Here is a 16,341-nt window from a genome sequence, read left to right on the forward strand (position 1 = left end):
CCTTCGCCAGTCGGAGCTTGTCCGGGGGAAGCCGCCGAGCACGGGTGTGGAGGGGTGGTCCCTGGGTCGGGATGTGGTGCTGTACGCCGTGTCGGGGCATGCCTGCCGCGAACTGCGGTGCCAGAACCGATGGGAAATCCACCAGGACCCTGGTGAAGTCGTTGTCGGACAGCGTGATGGAGCCAAGGTGAGGGGCTGGCAACTGGGCTGCACCCAGGAAGAACGTCTGAAAGGTCTCGGCGTGGACCAGTCTCTTCCTGGGCAGGTCGACCAGTAGGCTGTGAGACCACAAAAAATCTGCACCCAGAAGCGGTTGGGCTACGGCGGCCAGTGTGAAGTCCCACGTGAACCGGCTGGAGTCAAACTGTAGCTGCACCTGATGGGTGCCATAGGTCCTTACTGTGCTGCCGTTTGCAGCCCTCAGGGGGGGACCCGGTGCCCTGTTGCGGGTGTCGTAACTCGTCGGAGGTAAGACGCTGATCTCAGCACCGGTGTCGACCAAAAAACTGCGTCCCGACTGCTTGTCCCACACATACAGGAGGCTATCCCGAAGGCCAGCCGCTGTAGCCATCAGCAGCGGCTGGCCCTGGCGTTTCCCGGGAACTGGTAGGGCGGGCTACAACGGCGGGCTTCTGCGCCCCACCGCTGGTGGTAGAAACACCATTGTTCGTTGGGCTCCCCACCCCGGCCTCTGGGTTTAGCGGGCTCTGCGGCCGGGCCTGGAGTGGTTTGCTGCTGGGAGCGTGGCCGGGTGATCAGTGCGATGGACGCCCCACTCTCCTTCTTGGCATTCCACAGCAAGTCCGCCCGGGCTGCCACCTTCCGGGGGTCGCTGAAATCCACGTCGGACAGCAGCAGGCGTATGTCCTCGGGCAGCTGCTCTAGGAATGCTTGCTCAAACATGAGGCAGGATGTGTGTCTGTCGGCCAGAGACAACATCTCATTCATTAAAGCCGATGGAGGTCTGTCTCCCAAGCCATCCAGGTGCAGTAACCGGGCAGCTCGCTCGCAGCATGAGAGTCCGAAAGTCCTTAGGAGCAGGGCTTTGAATTCTGTGTACTTGCCGTCCGCCGGGGGAGACTGTACGAACTCCGCAACCTGGGCCGCTGTGTCCTGGTCGAGGGAGCTCACCACGTAGTAGTAACGGGTGTCCTCTGAGGTCAGCTGCCAAACGTGGAATTGGGCTTCTGCTTGCTGAAACCACAGGTGAGGTTGTAGCGTCCAGAAGCTTGGCAGTTTCAACGAAACTGCATGAACAGATGCGGCGTCGGTCATCTCCGGTCCAAAATCGTTTGGACCGTCAGGGTCACCAATTGTAGCGGTGTGCTACACGCAGCGCTAAAATAACGACACGGAGTCGGTAAACTGCAGTCAAAGTTAATTTTATTCGAACTTCACAGCCTTGTTTTAAAGCCTCCCTCATCCCGCCCCCCCGGGCGCGGATGCTCCAAGAGACACGTACTCACAAACGCCCCCAGGCTTTTCTCCCTTTGTTGCGGACCTGGCCTTTGTGCCTGCCCGCTGGCTACTTGTGAGCCGGTTCGAGTGTGCCAGGAAGTGGGTCGCCACAATCTCCCGATATAGAATCTCTTGCAATGCTCCTTTATCTTACCTGTCAAGGATATCTCCTCTTTTTGCCCTCCTGATTTTCTTCATAAGTTTACCTGACATGTCCTTTCTCTTTGCTATACCTCCTCCTCAGCAGTCAGTCCTACCAGCCTTGACCTTCACTCTAACAGGAACGTGATGAGCCTGAACTCTCCCAATCACACTTTTAAAAGCTTCTCATTTGCCAGAGTCAGTGTTGCACTGTAGAAAAGTTCTTCCAGGTGCAGAACCAAGACTTCATTCAGACCCTCAGTGTAAAGGATTCCTTGCCACCATCAAAAGAAAGCAGGGATGTTCACCCTTCCTTAATTTTGAAGTATGCACAGAGATTTCCACAGCCAGTCTGATTTTAAATGTATTGACATAGTTTATACGGATTTTCTGAGTGGACCTGCTGCAATTTGAATTACACTTTCTCCCTGTTCTGGTGATCATTAATTGTACAAGTTCTGACTAATTACAACAGGCCCAGATCCAAGGACACAGGGTAATCAAACACAATTTTACTGAGGTTAAAAAGTAATTCAGGATAAACTTGCCTGCCACTTTCTACGTGTTACCGGATTTCACACAAAGATGATCCACGTACCTGATGCAGCATGTCATTGCCATGAAGCACTTAATACCCAGAAGTCATGAAACTATCCCTATAAATCTAGGTTCTTTCTGTCTGAATGTTCACTATTTTTCCACTGAATAAGGGGGAAAAAAATGCAGTCATGGTTAACCTCAACTACGTCTTCAGAATGCCAAAGTAGAACTTAAAGCCATCACTTCCTGAATCAGGCAACCTCTTTAAGACCAACACTTCATCCCACCTCAAAACAACATTACACAACTTAAGTTACTGAAATCTTCATTCAAATTGCTGGTCAATTATGAAGTCAATTGGCTCTAACCTTTGGTGCTTTCATATATACTGGCTCAAAGACACCAGCGAAATCAAACCTCACCTTGCCAGAGAATAACTTAGTCAAAAAAATTTAACAATAACTTGGTCTTATTCTGTAGATCAACCACAACGTCAAATTTTGGGAAGTAAGCAGGATGCCTTCTCTCATGACAGAAGTCTATTCTTAAAAAGCATGCTACTGAAAATAAAACTTTCAAAAACCCTAAGCAATGTACATTTCCACTAAGCAACAAAACCAAAGCAGCTGAAAATCTCCCGAGCATTTATTTGTTTCTTGTTGTATACAACATGCTGGAAGAACTCAGCAGGATCATCTCTGGAAAGGAATGAACAGTCAACATCTGGGGCTCAGCCCCTTAATCAGGACTGGAAAGGAATAGCAAGGGGAAGGAGTACAAACTGGATGATAGGTGAAACTAGATGGGAGAAATTAAGTGAGAAGCTGGGAGGTGATAGGTGGCAAAGGTAAAGGGCCAAAGGAGGAATCTAACAGGAGAGGAGTTCAAAGTAAATATCACCATATACTACCTGGAGATTCATTTTCTTGTGTGCATTCACAGTAAATACAAAGAAACCAACCGACTCAATGAAACAGAGACAGGTCAACAACCAACAGGCAAAAAGACAACAAACCGTGTGAATACAAAAAGAGGAAAAAAATAAGTTAACAAGTATTGAGAACACAAGTTATAGAGTCCATAAAAGTGAGCCCATAGGCTGTGGAATCAGTTCAGTGAGGCTCCTGCACCTGGTTCCTTGTGGCGGCAGGGAGAAGGGAACATGGCCTGGATGGTGAAAATCCTCAAGGATAGATGCTTTCCTGCGACTGCGCTGCTTGTAAATGTGCTCAACAGTGGTGAGGGCTTTACCCACGAGGAACTGGGCTGTCTCCACTACTTTTTTTCCCCATTCAATGCCATTGGTATTCCCATACCAGGCCGTGATGTATACTCTCCAAAGAAGTTTGTCGAAGTTTTAGACGACATGCTGAATCTGCACAAACTTCTAAATAGCGATGCTGCCGCATCGTCTTTGTAATGGCATTTACGTGCTGGACCCAGGGCACACCCTTTGAAATGGTAACACCGAGGAATTTAAAGCTGCTGACCCTCTCCCCCGATGAGGACCAGCTCATGGACCTCAGGTTTCCTCCTCCTGAAATCAATAATCATCTCCTGGGTCTTGCTGACATTGTGTCAGAGCTGGTTGTTGTGGCACCATTCAGACAGATTTTCAATCTCCCTCCTACATGCTGATTCATCACCACCCTTCATTCAACCCACAACAGTGGTGTGTCGGCAAACACAAATGAGTGCATAGGAGGAAGGAAAGGAGGAGGGGTTACCAGAGGAAGGTGTGGAGAAGAGGGAGCCAGAGTGGGCAATGGAAGAGGGAAAGGGGAGGGGGAAAGAATGACCACAAGTTAGAAAAGGGTCAATGTTCACGTCATCAGGTTGGAGGTTTCACAGACAGAATACGAAGTGTTACTCTTACAACCTGAGAGCTCTGCCTTTGTCCACAAGGGCAAAAGAGGCCTGGATGTAACACAGTAAGACTGTTCCTCATTAACAAAGGCACTGAATCACACAGTGGAGCTGGGGCTTACACAGAACATTCACAACTAAAAAGGAAAATTCATTGACACCCGCTTTCAAAATTGTAAATGCAATCTACTTGCAAAGTAAACAGCTTAAACTTACAATGTACAGGTAAACACCAGTATCAAAAGCCAACTTTAAATCACAGTCTCTGAAGTGTTCTCTGCTGTGACTATCAATAAATTAGTATTTCGAACCTTAGCTCTGAATGGTAGAAAGTCTTAATTGTTGTACTTGGGATCAATATGCAAATTATTGACTGCGAGAAATGATGAAGTGAGAGAGTAGTTATTATCCCACCCGTCCCAAATCTATCTAAAAAGGTTAAGAAACCACCTTTTTTAGAATAGTAAAACATACAACATTGCAATTAACATTTTGTCAACAGGAATAAACTTTAAAGCTAACTATGATCACGTCTGTTAAAGCCATGTGAAAATCCACTTAAATCCAAAAGGAACAGAGATCAACTGTTCTGGATATGAAATTGTTGTCAAATACTCTGCCATAAGCAAAGAAACGCAAAAACAGCTTACTTCCTATATTAAATGTAGTATCTAATGTCTTGACATTCCAATTAAATAGTTTATCATTTCAAGATTTTACTTTGTCAACTATTCATAAATAAAATAACAGCATAAAATAAAGACTTTATAAAGCTCAAAGTCAGTTCAAAAATCAAAAGTCACATGAATCAGAGCAGCTGGGCTTTGCTGTCGAAAACACAGTAAATGAAGGGCTAAAAAGCTAATTCAACTCTCTACTTTAGCAAGTATTAGGAATCTTTCAGACAAGATTGAACAAAGGACCCAGTGCCTCTTTAGTGGATGCAATACATTCCATGCCACTTTTCAGGGTGGGACAGGTGCCTTCACAATTCTCTCATCTGCAAAGATATTTATTTTTCAGGGGGAGGGGGGTGGAAAGAAGAGAATTTTAAATGCAAAATGCCAACCACATTATATCACTGAGTATACATCAATTGGCTATAAAGCTCTGGGAAGTTCCACCCTAAGCTATAAATTGCACTGAAAGGTGCAAATCTGCTCAGGTTTTATTCAGCAAAAATTAAAAGAATGCGTCTTAACTTTAGAAAAAAACAAGTTCAAGTTTCTGATCCAAAGCTTCAAATTCATCTCTTCAAAAGTGTGCTCCCAGCTCCATGAAGAATTGATAGCCAAAGAAAATCATGGAGAGTAACGAGGGCAGCAGAAAACAGGGCACAAGCAACTCTAATGCAGAGATTTAGCAGCTGGTATGATGGAGAGCCTCTAAACTAAATGGGATAGGTCATGTTACATGTGCTTCTGCTTACTCTTTTTTAAAATTTCTATTTTGCACAATTTCGAGTGAGGCGCTTCAAATGCAGACAAGCTTTGCAGCCTACGGACAAAGGACAACCCAGAGCTAACTGGAACCGAGCATTTCGTTTCCAGAACTCCACAGTTTGATGTTTAAGACTCTGTTATCCGCTTGTGTTTTTTTTACTGATTGCATATCTCTTTTGTACATTGGGTTTAGAAGTTTTCTTTGAATGGATTTTGATTCATGACTGTCTGCAGGAAGACAAATCTCAGGGTTGTATACTGTATACATACTTTGACAATAAATGTACTTTGAATCTTTGAAGATTGAAATTTAGACAGCTAATAAACACAAGGAAAAATAGAGGAGATCTGCAAGAAAGACATTTGGTATAACAGAATGGACACACAAGAGATAAAAAGAAAATCTGCTAAAGGAATTAGTATCTGTGGAGGCAGAGGGTTGATCAAAATTTCCAAGAGGACTCTAATTCATTCCATGGATCACCAAAGACTAGTGCAAGTAACATACAACAAGAAAATAAGCCAAATAGATTTGACATTGCAGAGTAAACAGACTATAAAGCTACAATAGAAAGAGAAATTAACAGAAATAGACCATGAGTTGAACACACTGGCTTTGCTATTGAGATTATAGTTCATATTTTACCTCAGTTCCACTAAATTGCCCTAACCTCTTGCCCCTTGATATCCAAAAGTTCTATGGATCTCTATTCTATGAAGATGGCACCATTAAGTGGCAACAGTTTGCATGCAGCTCTGATGGGAATCATCAAATACTCCCATTTAGGACCACTACATAAAAATCCAGTCACAACCATTAAAACTTCAGTAAACAGCATCCCTTTAAGACATCTAAAAAAGAATCTATCGATACTCAAAATCGACGAACCTCAGACAGCAGACAGGTCATGAATGAAAGTTCTCTTTAAGAAAATGGAAGCAGGGACACTGTGCTGGTTTGGAGAAATGTGTGAAACAGAGGTCTTAAACTTCCACTCCCAACCATCCTGCTGGCGAATGTAGAGTCTCAGGTAAATAAAACTGAAGACCTCAGAGCAAGATTGCTGTACCAGAGGGACATCAGGTTTTGCTGCGTACTTTGCATCATAGAAACGTGGCTATCCCCCACCATTTTGAACGCAGCACTACTGCTCGATGGCTTCACCATTCTCCTCAAAGACAGGATTGCACAGTCTCTCAAAGGCAGAGGAGGTGGAGTGCGTTTCATGATTAACTCACCATGATGCACAAACGTGGTGGTTGTCTCAGTTCTGCTCACCCAACCCAAAACATCCAGTGGTTAAATGTCAACCATTTTATCTGCAGAGCAAGTTTTCCACCATTATCTTGATAGCGGTGTACTTTCCACCTCATGCCAATGTCAGGAATGAACTGGAGGAGCTGAGCAACAAAATCAGGAGGCATAGAACTGTGCATGCTGATGCCTTCCCTGTCATTGCTGGAGATTTCAATCAACCAGCCTGAAGAAGTCTCTGAACAACTACCACCAACACATAACCTGTAAGTCCAATCATCTGGCTGTTCCTCCGCTCCCAGCACATCTGCAGTCTTGGTAAAGACCAAGAAGGTACGGTCAAGGGAGGCAGAACAGCACTGCTTTGATTTGGTGGACTGGAAAATTTCAGCAATTCATCTTTCGAGTCTGAATGAAGATTCCACAGTTGTCACTGGCCTTCAAGACCTGCCTGGATAAGTATGTGCCTTCGAAGACATTCCAGATACACCAAAACCAAAAGCTGTGGATGAACCAGCATGTTCATAGTGAGCTGAGGGCTTGATTTGTGGCGTTCAAGACTGGTGATCCAGAACATAACAAGACGTCTAGTACAATCTACGGAAGGCTACTTTCAGGGCTAAAAAAACAATTCCAATTGAGGTTAGAGGCAGAATTGGATCCACATCAGCTCTGGAAGGGTTTGCATGCCATTACTTCCTACAAAGTAAAATCTAACATGAATGGCTTCAATTTCAGATGAGCTCAATGCCTTTTCTGCACACTTTGAAAGTGAAATTAAAACTACAACTGCGCAAATCCCCGCAGCACCTAGTGACCCCATGATCTCTGTCTCAGAGGCCAACATCAGAACATCCCTCAAGCGGGGGACCTTTGGAAGGCATCAGACCCTGATGGTGTACCTGGTAGGACACTGAAAACCTGTGCAAACCAACTATCAAGGACATCTTCGATCTCTCACTGCTGCCATCGGGGGTTCCCACTGCTTCAAAGGGACAATCATGCCAGAGACAGCTGCCTCAACAACCGTCACCCTGTGACCCTCGCATTTACTGTGATTAAGTGCTCTCCACTCAGCCTTGGATCACCTGGACAATAGCAACACCTTCTTCAGGCTGCCATATATTGACTACAGCTCATTGTTCAAAAATCATACCTTCAGTATTGATCAGCAAGCCCCAAGATCAGGGCCTCTACAACTGGATCCTTGATTTCCACATAGGGAGATCACAGCCTGCGGGGATCCCTGACCATAAACATTGACACACCTCAAGGACATGTGCAATGCTCATTGAAGCAGGGATGGCAAAGTTAGAGGAGCAAGATCCTAATACAGAGAGGTTCACCAAAGTTTACCGTATAGTTGCAGCATGACCTCGCTGCTCTTGAATCCAATCCCTCTAGCAATGAAGGCCAACATTCCGTTTGCCTTCTTAATAACCTGTTGTACCTGAAAGCCAACTTTTTGCGATTCATGAACTAGCACTCTCAAGTCCCTCTGCACAACAGCATGCTACAATCTTTCACCATTTAAATAATAATCTGCTCTTCTATTATTCCTTCCAAAGTGGATGATCTAGCATTTACCAACACTGCATTCCATCTGCCAGACCTTGGCCCACTCACTTAACCTATCTATATCCCTCTGCAGACTCTCCACATCCTCTGTACAATTTGCTTTTCCACTCAGTTTAGTGTCATATGCAAATTTTGCTACGCTACACTCAGTCCTCTCTTCCAAATCATCAATGTAAATGGTAAAGAGCTGCGGGCCCAGCACCAACCCCTGCGGCACCCCACTCACTACTGACTGCCAACCGGAGAAACACCCATTTATACCAACTCTCTGCCTTCCATTAGTTAACCAATCCACTATCCATGTCAATACACTTCCTCCGACTCCATGCATCCGTATCTTATTTATAAGTATCTTGTGCAGCACCATATCGAACGCCTTCTGGAAATCCAGGTATACCACATCCACCTGTTCCCCTCTATCCACTGCACTCATGATGTCCTCAAAGAACTCCAGTAAGTTTGTCAAACAAGACCTGCCCTTTCTGAATCCATGCTGTGTCTCTCTAATGGAACCACTCCTTTCTAAATGTTTCACTACTTCATCCTTAATAACAGCTTCAAGCATTTTCCCGACTACAGATGTTAAGCTAACTGGCCTATAGTTGCCCGTGTTTTGCCTACATCCTTTTTTTTAAAAAAGTGATGGGACATTTGCTGTCTTCCAATCCTCCGGGACCTGCCCAGAGTCCACAGAATTTTGGTAAATGATTACCAACGCGCCTACTATAACCTCTGCCAATTCCCTCAGCAGCCTGGGATGCATCCCATCAGGACCAGAGGACTTATCTACCTTCAGGCCCTCTAGTTTGCTCATCACTATCTCTTTAGTGACAGTGATTTTTATCAAAATCCTCACCTCCCATTTCGTCCATAACATCCTTCTTTGGCATATTAGACGTGTCCTCCACTGTGAAGACCGGCACAAAATAGTTGTTCAATGCCTTAGCCATTTCCTTATCACCCAATATTAATTTCCCCTTTTCGTCTTCCAAGGGACCTACATTGACTTTAGCCACCCTCTTCCGCTTTATATATTTATAATAACTTTTGCTATCTGTTTTTATATTTTGTGCTAATTTACTTTCATACTCTATCTTCCCTTTCCTGATTTCATTTAGTTGTTCTCTGGTGTTTTTTAAAGTTTTCCCCAATCTTCCAGTCTCCCACTATTCTTTGCGATTTTGTACATGAGCCTTTAATTTGATACTAACTTTTATTTGCATAGATATCCAAGGCTGGGCTCTCCCCACACTTACTGTCCTTACTTTTGACTGGAATATACTTTTGTTGAGCACTGAAAAAGCTGCTAAAAGTTCTAAACTCAACCAGCTGCATCACGGGCACTCGCCTCCCCAGCATCCAGGACACCTTCAAAAGGTGATGGCTCAAAAAGGCATCATCCATCATTAAGGACACCTCCCCCCCCCCCCCCCCCACCCCATCACATGCCCTCTTCTCATTGTTACCATCATACGAGAGGTTGAAGCCACACACTCAATGTTTCAGGAACAGCTTCTTCCTCTCTACCACCAGATTTCCGTATGGACAATGAACTCATCAACACTACCTCAGCGTTTGTGCACTATCCATTTAATTTAATTTTCTTTTTATATATACACGTATAATTTACAATTTTTAGTATTATGTTTTGCACGTTACTGCTGCCACAGAACAAATTTCACGATATGTGCCAATGATATCAAACCTTACAATGACCACAGGACTAAATCTCTGCAACCCCCTCAGACAGAGGATGATAGTTTCACTATCTTCCCGATGAAATAATTTCAGTTCCCCACCTTAACTAGCCTTCTGATGATTTTGAGCATACTCCTGCCAGTGAACACGTGAGCCCTGCATCTACCCTGCCAATTGTGTCCGCTTTGTTGAGTTTACCTCTCATTCTTCTAAACTTGAGCATTGGCCCAGTCTGTTAACCTCTTTAAAAACACAAATGCCAAACAGCACCCATTCAAAGAATCAGTCTGGTGAATCAAATCTTTTTAAGTATAACCATGCTGAGTAAGAGAAACCAGACTTGTACACAATATTCCAGGTGCAGTCTCACCAGGGACCCATATAACAGCAGACAAAGCAAATGCAGCACTCAATTGAGCAAGACATGAGACAACCAAAACTTGCCTAACTGAAGCTTTGAAGTCTGAATAAAGAGAAAAATATATAATATGCAGCAAGTCAAAAGGGAACAACAGAGCAGGCAGAGGCAGGAGAAAGACAAGTTTGAACATTTATTGAGTACAATATGCTATATGATAGTGGAAGAAAGAAACAGATTTACACATCAGAATAAATCAATCAAGAAGAAAACTCAAGGCAAAGAAGGCCGGAAGCAATTTAATTTCTATTGTTGAATAAAAAAGTTTAAACACTCTAGAGTCTATTTGAACTATCAGGAAAATGTAAACCTCAGTGAAATGTTTTGGTCCATTGATTGAAAAGTAGATCAGTTCCAAGATATATTTCAACAAAATTCACCACAGACTTTAGTCACTGAATGCAAAGGGATTACTAATTGAGTGAGCAAAGTAGATATCTATGAACAAACATGCATCAGCAAGAATAATAGTATTAATTATGTATGAAGCAGAACTAGATCACAATAATTGGAAAGATTAGTAAAGAATGAGGTTTATAAACAAGTTTTAAATTGCAAATAAAAATCAAAGCAACTAAAATCTCATTCGACTAACATTTAAATTTGATTTCATAGGTGTGAAAGTTACAAAAGCTGTCAGCTAAATCTCACAAGTGAATTGGTAAATAGCCAAATAACTCAGCTTTTATATCATCAAGAAATGAATCATCTTGGACACTTGAGAACTATTGATCTTTTATATCCAATAGGCTTTAAGACCTTGAATTAATGTCTCATCTGAAGAGCACATACTCCACTGCAGCACTCACTGGTCTATGATGAAGAATCCATCAACTATTATTATACACAAATTTGTGGAGTGATGCTTGAAGCAGAGTGAATCAGAAGCTTATGTGCAGTGTTATATCTGGTAGTACAAATCAAAGAACCACACTAGAAGGATTCAGCGAAAACACAAGTCTTCGTAATCCTAAGAACAAATTTTCTCTATTTATATCAAAGCCAATAACATGCCGTTTGGGGTCTTAATCTTTAGTACTGAACAACTTCAGAATTCTATGCTTCCACAGTTAACTGTGTTCTCTACAGAGAATACAGAGCCTTCAGAGGAGAGGTTGACACCCTGACACAATGGTGTCAGGATAACAACCTCTCCCTCAATGTCCAAAAAAAAACAAAACAGCTGATTTTGGATTACAGGAATAACAGTGATAGGCTCGGCCCAATCAACATCAAAGGGTCCGCAGTTGAGTGGGTAAGTTTCGGGTTCCTCGGCATACACATCACTGATGATCTCACCTGGACTGAACACACCGGCTTTGCGGCAAAAAAAAACACAACAGCATCTCTTCCACCTCAGGTGAATGAAGAAGTTTGGCATGGGGCACCAGATCCTCAAGACTTTTCTACAGGGGTACCACTGAAAGCATACTGACAGGCTATATCACCGCCTGGTGCATAAACCACACCAACAACCTTGATCGCTGGGCACTGCAGAGAGTGCTATGGAAAACAGTATATCTGCGGATGTGAACTTCCCTCCATTGAGGACATTTATAGCAGCAGGTGCAGAAGGAAGACCTGGTAGATCATTGGGGACACCAGTCATCCCAACCACAAACTGTTTCAGCTGCTTCCATCTGGCAAACGCTACTGCAGCATTAAAGCCAGGACCAACAGGCCATGGGACAGCTTCCTTCTACAAGCCTTTAGACTTTTAAATTCACATCCCTGTATATTGCAATGGAGACATAACAAAGATTTTTTACTCCTTCACATTGTGGAATGGATGTAAGATTTAAATACTGTAAATGCTATTCTGTTCTACAATGTGCTGGCTTATTGGCCCCTCCATTAAAAAAGATATATGATACAAGATGTGTACAAGATGATGAGAGGCATTGATCATGTGGATAGTCAGAGGCTTTTCCCCAGGCTGAAATGGCTAACACAAGAGGACACATTTTTAAGGTGCTTGGAAGTAGGTACAGAGGAGATGTCAGTGGTAAGTTGTTTTTTTTTAAAATGCAGAGTAATGAGTGCGTGGAATGGGCTGCTGGTGACAGTGGTGGAGGCGGATACAACAGGGTCTTTTAAGAGACTTCTGGTTAGGTACATGGAGCTTAGTAAAATAGAGGGCTATGGGTAACCTGAGGTAATTTCTAAAGCAAGTACATGTTTGCCACAGCATTACGGGCCAAAGCGCCTGTACTTCACTGTAGGTTTTCTGCGTTTCTATAAATGGTGCCATCTCGAACTACTTTGCTCCCATGTCAAAAACAATGGAACAAGGGACACAATCAGGCCAGCCTTAACTGGAAGGTTTCTTTATACTTCAAAGAATTAGTTTTTAAATTAGTCAAATACTGAATATGCAAGACACCTTTCAAGTGTATATCCCTTAATATGCTGGAGTACTTTCTACAAACGTTGTGAATACTGAGGGAATTGCCACACTGATTGCACAACTTGTACATCAAATTGAGCCACCCACCTTTTGTTTGGTCTCAAAGCAACTTATCTTTTTGGAGCATTTAATCTTGATAAAACTTATCAGGGTCAAACAAAAGTACAATGCCCCAGCAACATGAGGAGGGGGAAAATGAATCAGTTCCTTCCTTGGAAAAAGTTCTGACATCATAAACACTACCTTCCAAAACGCAATCTGAAATGGGACATCATTTTACGGTACAGTGAAGTCACACATCAATTTACCTATAATATGCACAAGACGACAAAATAGACAGATTTGAAGTACATCACCTTTTGTCCTTTAGTACTCTCAAATGGATCGAATGCTAATTGACACTGATCCCATAATAAACAGAGGTCAACAGTGTAACAGCAAACATAATTTAACAGTTAAACCCATCAAATCAAAACAGCGATTTCATAACTAGAATTCCATCACAACATTCACATTCACTTGGGTTGTGGAACGCATTTGATTAAACTCATTCTGTTCTAGCTTTCTAGTGGCTAAATATTTCAAGTTATATACCTAAAACTTAGTCTTTATTAGTTATGAATGCATCTTTCTTGTGGTTATCACCCATGTCCTCAAGCCAATCTTCTTCCAGATTCCAATCATTTTGTGGCTTTAATTCTTCACAACTACTGCTATTCAGAGAAACTTCTATTCTTCCATCTTTACACCTGTTCTCCATCAGGTACACAAAAACTTCCCATCTACCAGTATTTTCTTGACCAAGAGATGATCATTGCCTTCAGGAGATCAAAGGAGAGTACACCCCCCCCCCCCCCATATACATAGAGAGGTAGTGGAAAGTGTGAAAAACCTAAAGATCCTTGGAGTTATGTTGTTACAGACAGACATACTTTATTGATCCCGAGGGAAATTAAAGCAGCTGACATGGACCACCAACACCTCGCTGCTTGTAAAAAAAAAAGGCACAACAAAGACTCTTCTTCCTCAGAAAGCTGAAACAGGCCAAATGCCCACAAAAGCTGTTGCTTAATGTCTAGAGAAGAGCAATTGAAACCATCCTGACTAACAGCACCACAGTGTGGTATGCCAGCTGCACAGCCGCTGAGCGACAAGACCTGCATCGCGTGGTGAAGGCGGCCCAGCGAATTGTCAGGATGGAGCTCCCAAGACTGGACACCATCTTTTCCAGCAGACTCAGGAGGAAAGCAATCAGCATAACCAGAGACAACACACACCCTGGCCACTCCCTGTTTGACCCGCTGCCGTCCAGCAAAAGGTTCAGGACACGAAAAGCCAGAACAAATAGACTGAGGAACAGCTTCTACCCCAGAGCTGTAGCCTCCATCACACCACTCCCACAGAACAATGACTGAAACTGTGAGCACACACAAGGATTCAAATACTTGCACTAATGGCACTTTGTGCATTACTGTGATATTCTGGTGCTGATGTAACTTATTTTCTGCTACTTAACTATTTAATACCGTTTTTCTATTACTGTCTTGTTTTTATCTACCGCTTTGTTTGATTGCCTGAGAGGAAGTCAGAGTTTCATTGTACCTATGTATAATGACAATAAAGATCATTCAATTCAATTTTGATATACACAGGCATAGCTTTTCTCTTTCCTTCCTTCTACTTGGTTTCCATCTCTATCCAAAGCCCTGAAGGCCCTTTAAACATCTTTCAACATGCAAAGAGAAAATAAAGGAATTTATATCATCTAATGAGCAGATTAGACCCCAACATTAAGGACAAGCTAGCATCATCTATCACTAACTGATATTCCTGAGAAGCTGCTGGAACTTGATACTCTCAGAATGTTTACAGGTGCCTAAACAAACACTTGAAACTAACTTGTGTGCTGGAAAATGGGATCAGCATAACCAGGTATTTCATGGCCAGCTAGTATGGCCACGATGTGCTGAATGGCCGGTTTTCCTGCTGTCAAACTTAGTGATATTGAAAAGTTGTAAATTTAAAAATTGAGTATTCAACCACATTTCATTTGGTGGGACCATTCATTTATTTCAAGTTTAGAGCTGCATATATGTAAGTATGTCATACGAATTAAATGGCTCAACCAGGACAAGTAATTATTTAGCCATTGTTTTCTACAATGACTCAACAGCGGCGCAGCCTACAACTATTTATCAAAGTAAATCATTAACAGGGAAATTCCATTATTACGGCAGCATACAATACATGAATTGGAGGTCATATAAAAGTTAGATTCGAACAGGTTAATGGGCAAAGTAAGTAAATTCCACCGGAAACCCGTTCACTTCATTCCCTAGTTAGCTAAGCCTTTCCCCTTCCCCCAACTGGACTCCACCGCCCCGTTTTCATTTGGCCAAACGTTGCGGCCGCCTCCTTCAGGAGTTTGGCGACACCTCCAGCGCTGCTGAAAGTGGATGGGGGGGTGGGGGAAGTCCTGGAACAGGCAGAGTTTTTTTTTAAAAAGCTGGAAAGTAGCATGAATAGAAGCAGCAGGACAGAGTTTGGTGGCGTTGAGTTAGCTGTTAGGAGGGAAGCGGGCGAGGTGCAGCAGGCTGTGAATAATTCAGCGGCGAGACCGTGGGGTGGGACTGCTGCTCCCATTACCTGGGAAAGCAGGTCAGGCATCACCATGCGCGCGCACGGCTCGTGCTCGCGCCCGGCACCGTCCCGGCCAAAGGGTCGCGCGGCGAGCCCCCGGGAGCTTCCCCACCCACCCTCCCCGTGACCTCGCACCCTCGGGTGCCGTGCCCTCACCCATGGCTGATGGCGGTGCTCCGCTCCACTCGTTCTCCTTCCCGTCTCGCTATCCGCAGGCGGCGCTGTCCATTCGTTGAGGTGGGAGGGGGAATTGGCAAAACGTATCCAGCTGCAAACCGCTGCTTGCACGGTTCGGAGCGATCAGCGCGGAGGATTTAACAATGGTCCCAGCATCGGCCCCCGCGACCCGCTCCACTACAGTCCGAGCTGGGACGAAAGGGAACGGAGGTGGCAGTGGGTGGGGAGCGATTTTCTCGCTCCTCCCCTTTCTTCCTCTGTTGCCCGCCCGCTTGAGTGGCAATGGCGAGATTGACAGTAGCAGGCGCCAGCCGCCGGCTGAAGGATTCCGGCCGAAAGAGTTGTTTGCGGGAGACTTGAGGAGAAGTGGGGGGAAGTAGTGTGAGAAGGAAGCAAGCCGACGTTAGTCTCCAGTTGTTTTCCTTTAGTCGCTTGTGAAGTCTGCTTTGTTTGCGTTTTATTGATCGCGCAGAAAAACTTGCAAGTTTACAATGATACCATGATAAGCGTTGATCTAAGCCATAGTAGGCTAACGATGCCACGCATAGTGTTAACAATTTCGGATACGGCTCTTAATCGAGTTTTTAATGGGCAATATATCTCCGAAAACAACTTGCAAAACTTTTCTATTTGCATACTACTCAAGTAATTTGCATAATTGCAGTGAGCTGCAGCGCCTGGGAGCAATTTAGTGACGCGAAGCTATAATTGAGACCCCAAT

General features: G+C 43.8%; 1 protein-coding gene across 2 annotated transcripts in view; it reads right to left on the reverse strand.

Annotated features, from left to right (window-relative positions):
* Positions 1–15,854, reverse strand: part of cd2ap (CD2-associated protein) — a 200,761-nt gene extending 184,907 nt beyond the window's left edge. The window contains exon 1 of one of the 2 annotated variants that reach the window (XM_073057253.1): positions 15,600–15,854. In XM_073057253.1, coding sequence (XP_072913354.1) covers positions 15,600–15,603 — 4 coding nt within the window. In that variant the 5' untranslated portion in view covers positions 15,604–15,854. The remainder of the gene's footprint in view (positions 1–15,599) is intronic. The other variant, XM_073057251.1, reaches the window with a different exon arrangement.
* Between the last annotated feature and the right edge of the window lie 487 nt (positions 15,855–16,341).

This window comes from Hemitrygon akajei, chromosome 9 (genome assembly GCF_048418815.1).
Source record: "Hemitrygon akajei chromosome 9, sHemAka1.3, whole genome shotgun sequence".
In the NCBI taxonomy this organism is placed as follows: domain Eukaryota; kingdom Metazoa; phylum Chordata; class Chondrichthyes; order Myliobatiformes; family Dasyatidae; genus Hemitrygon; species Hemitrygon akajei.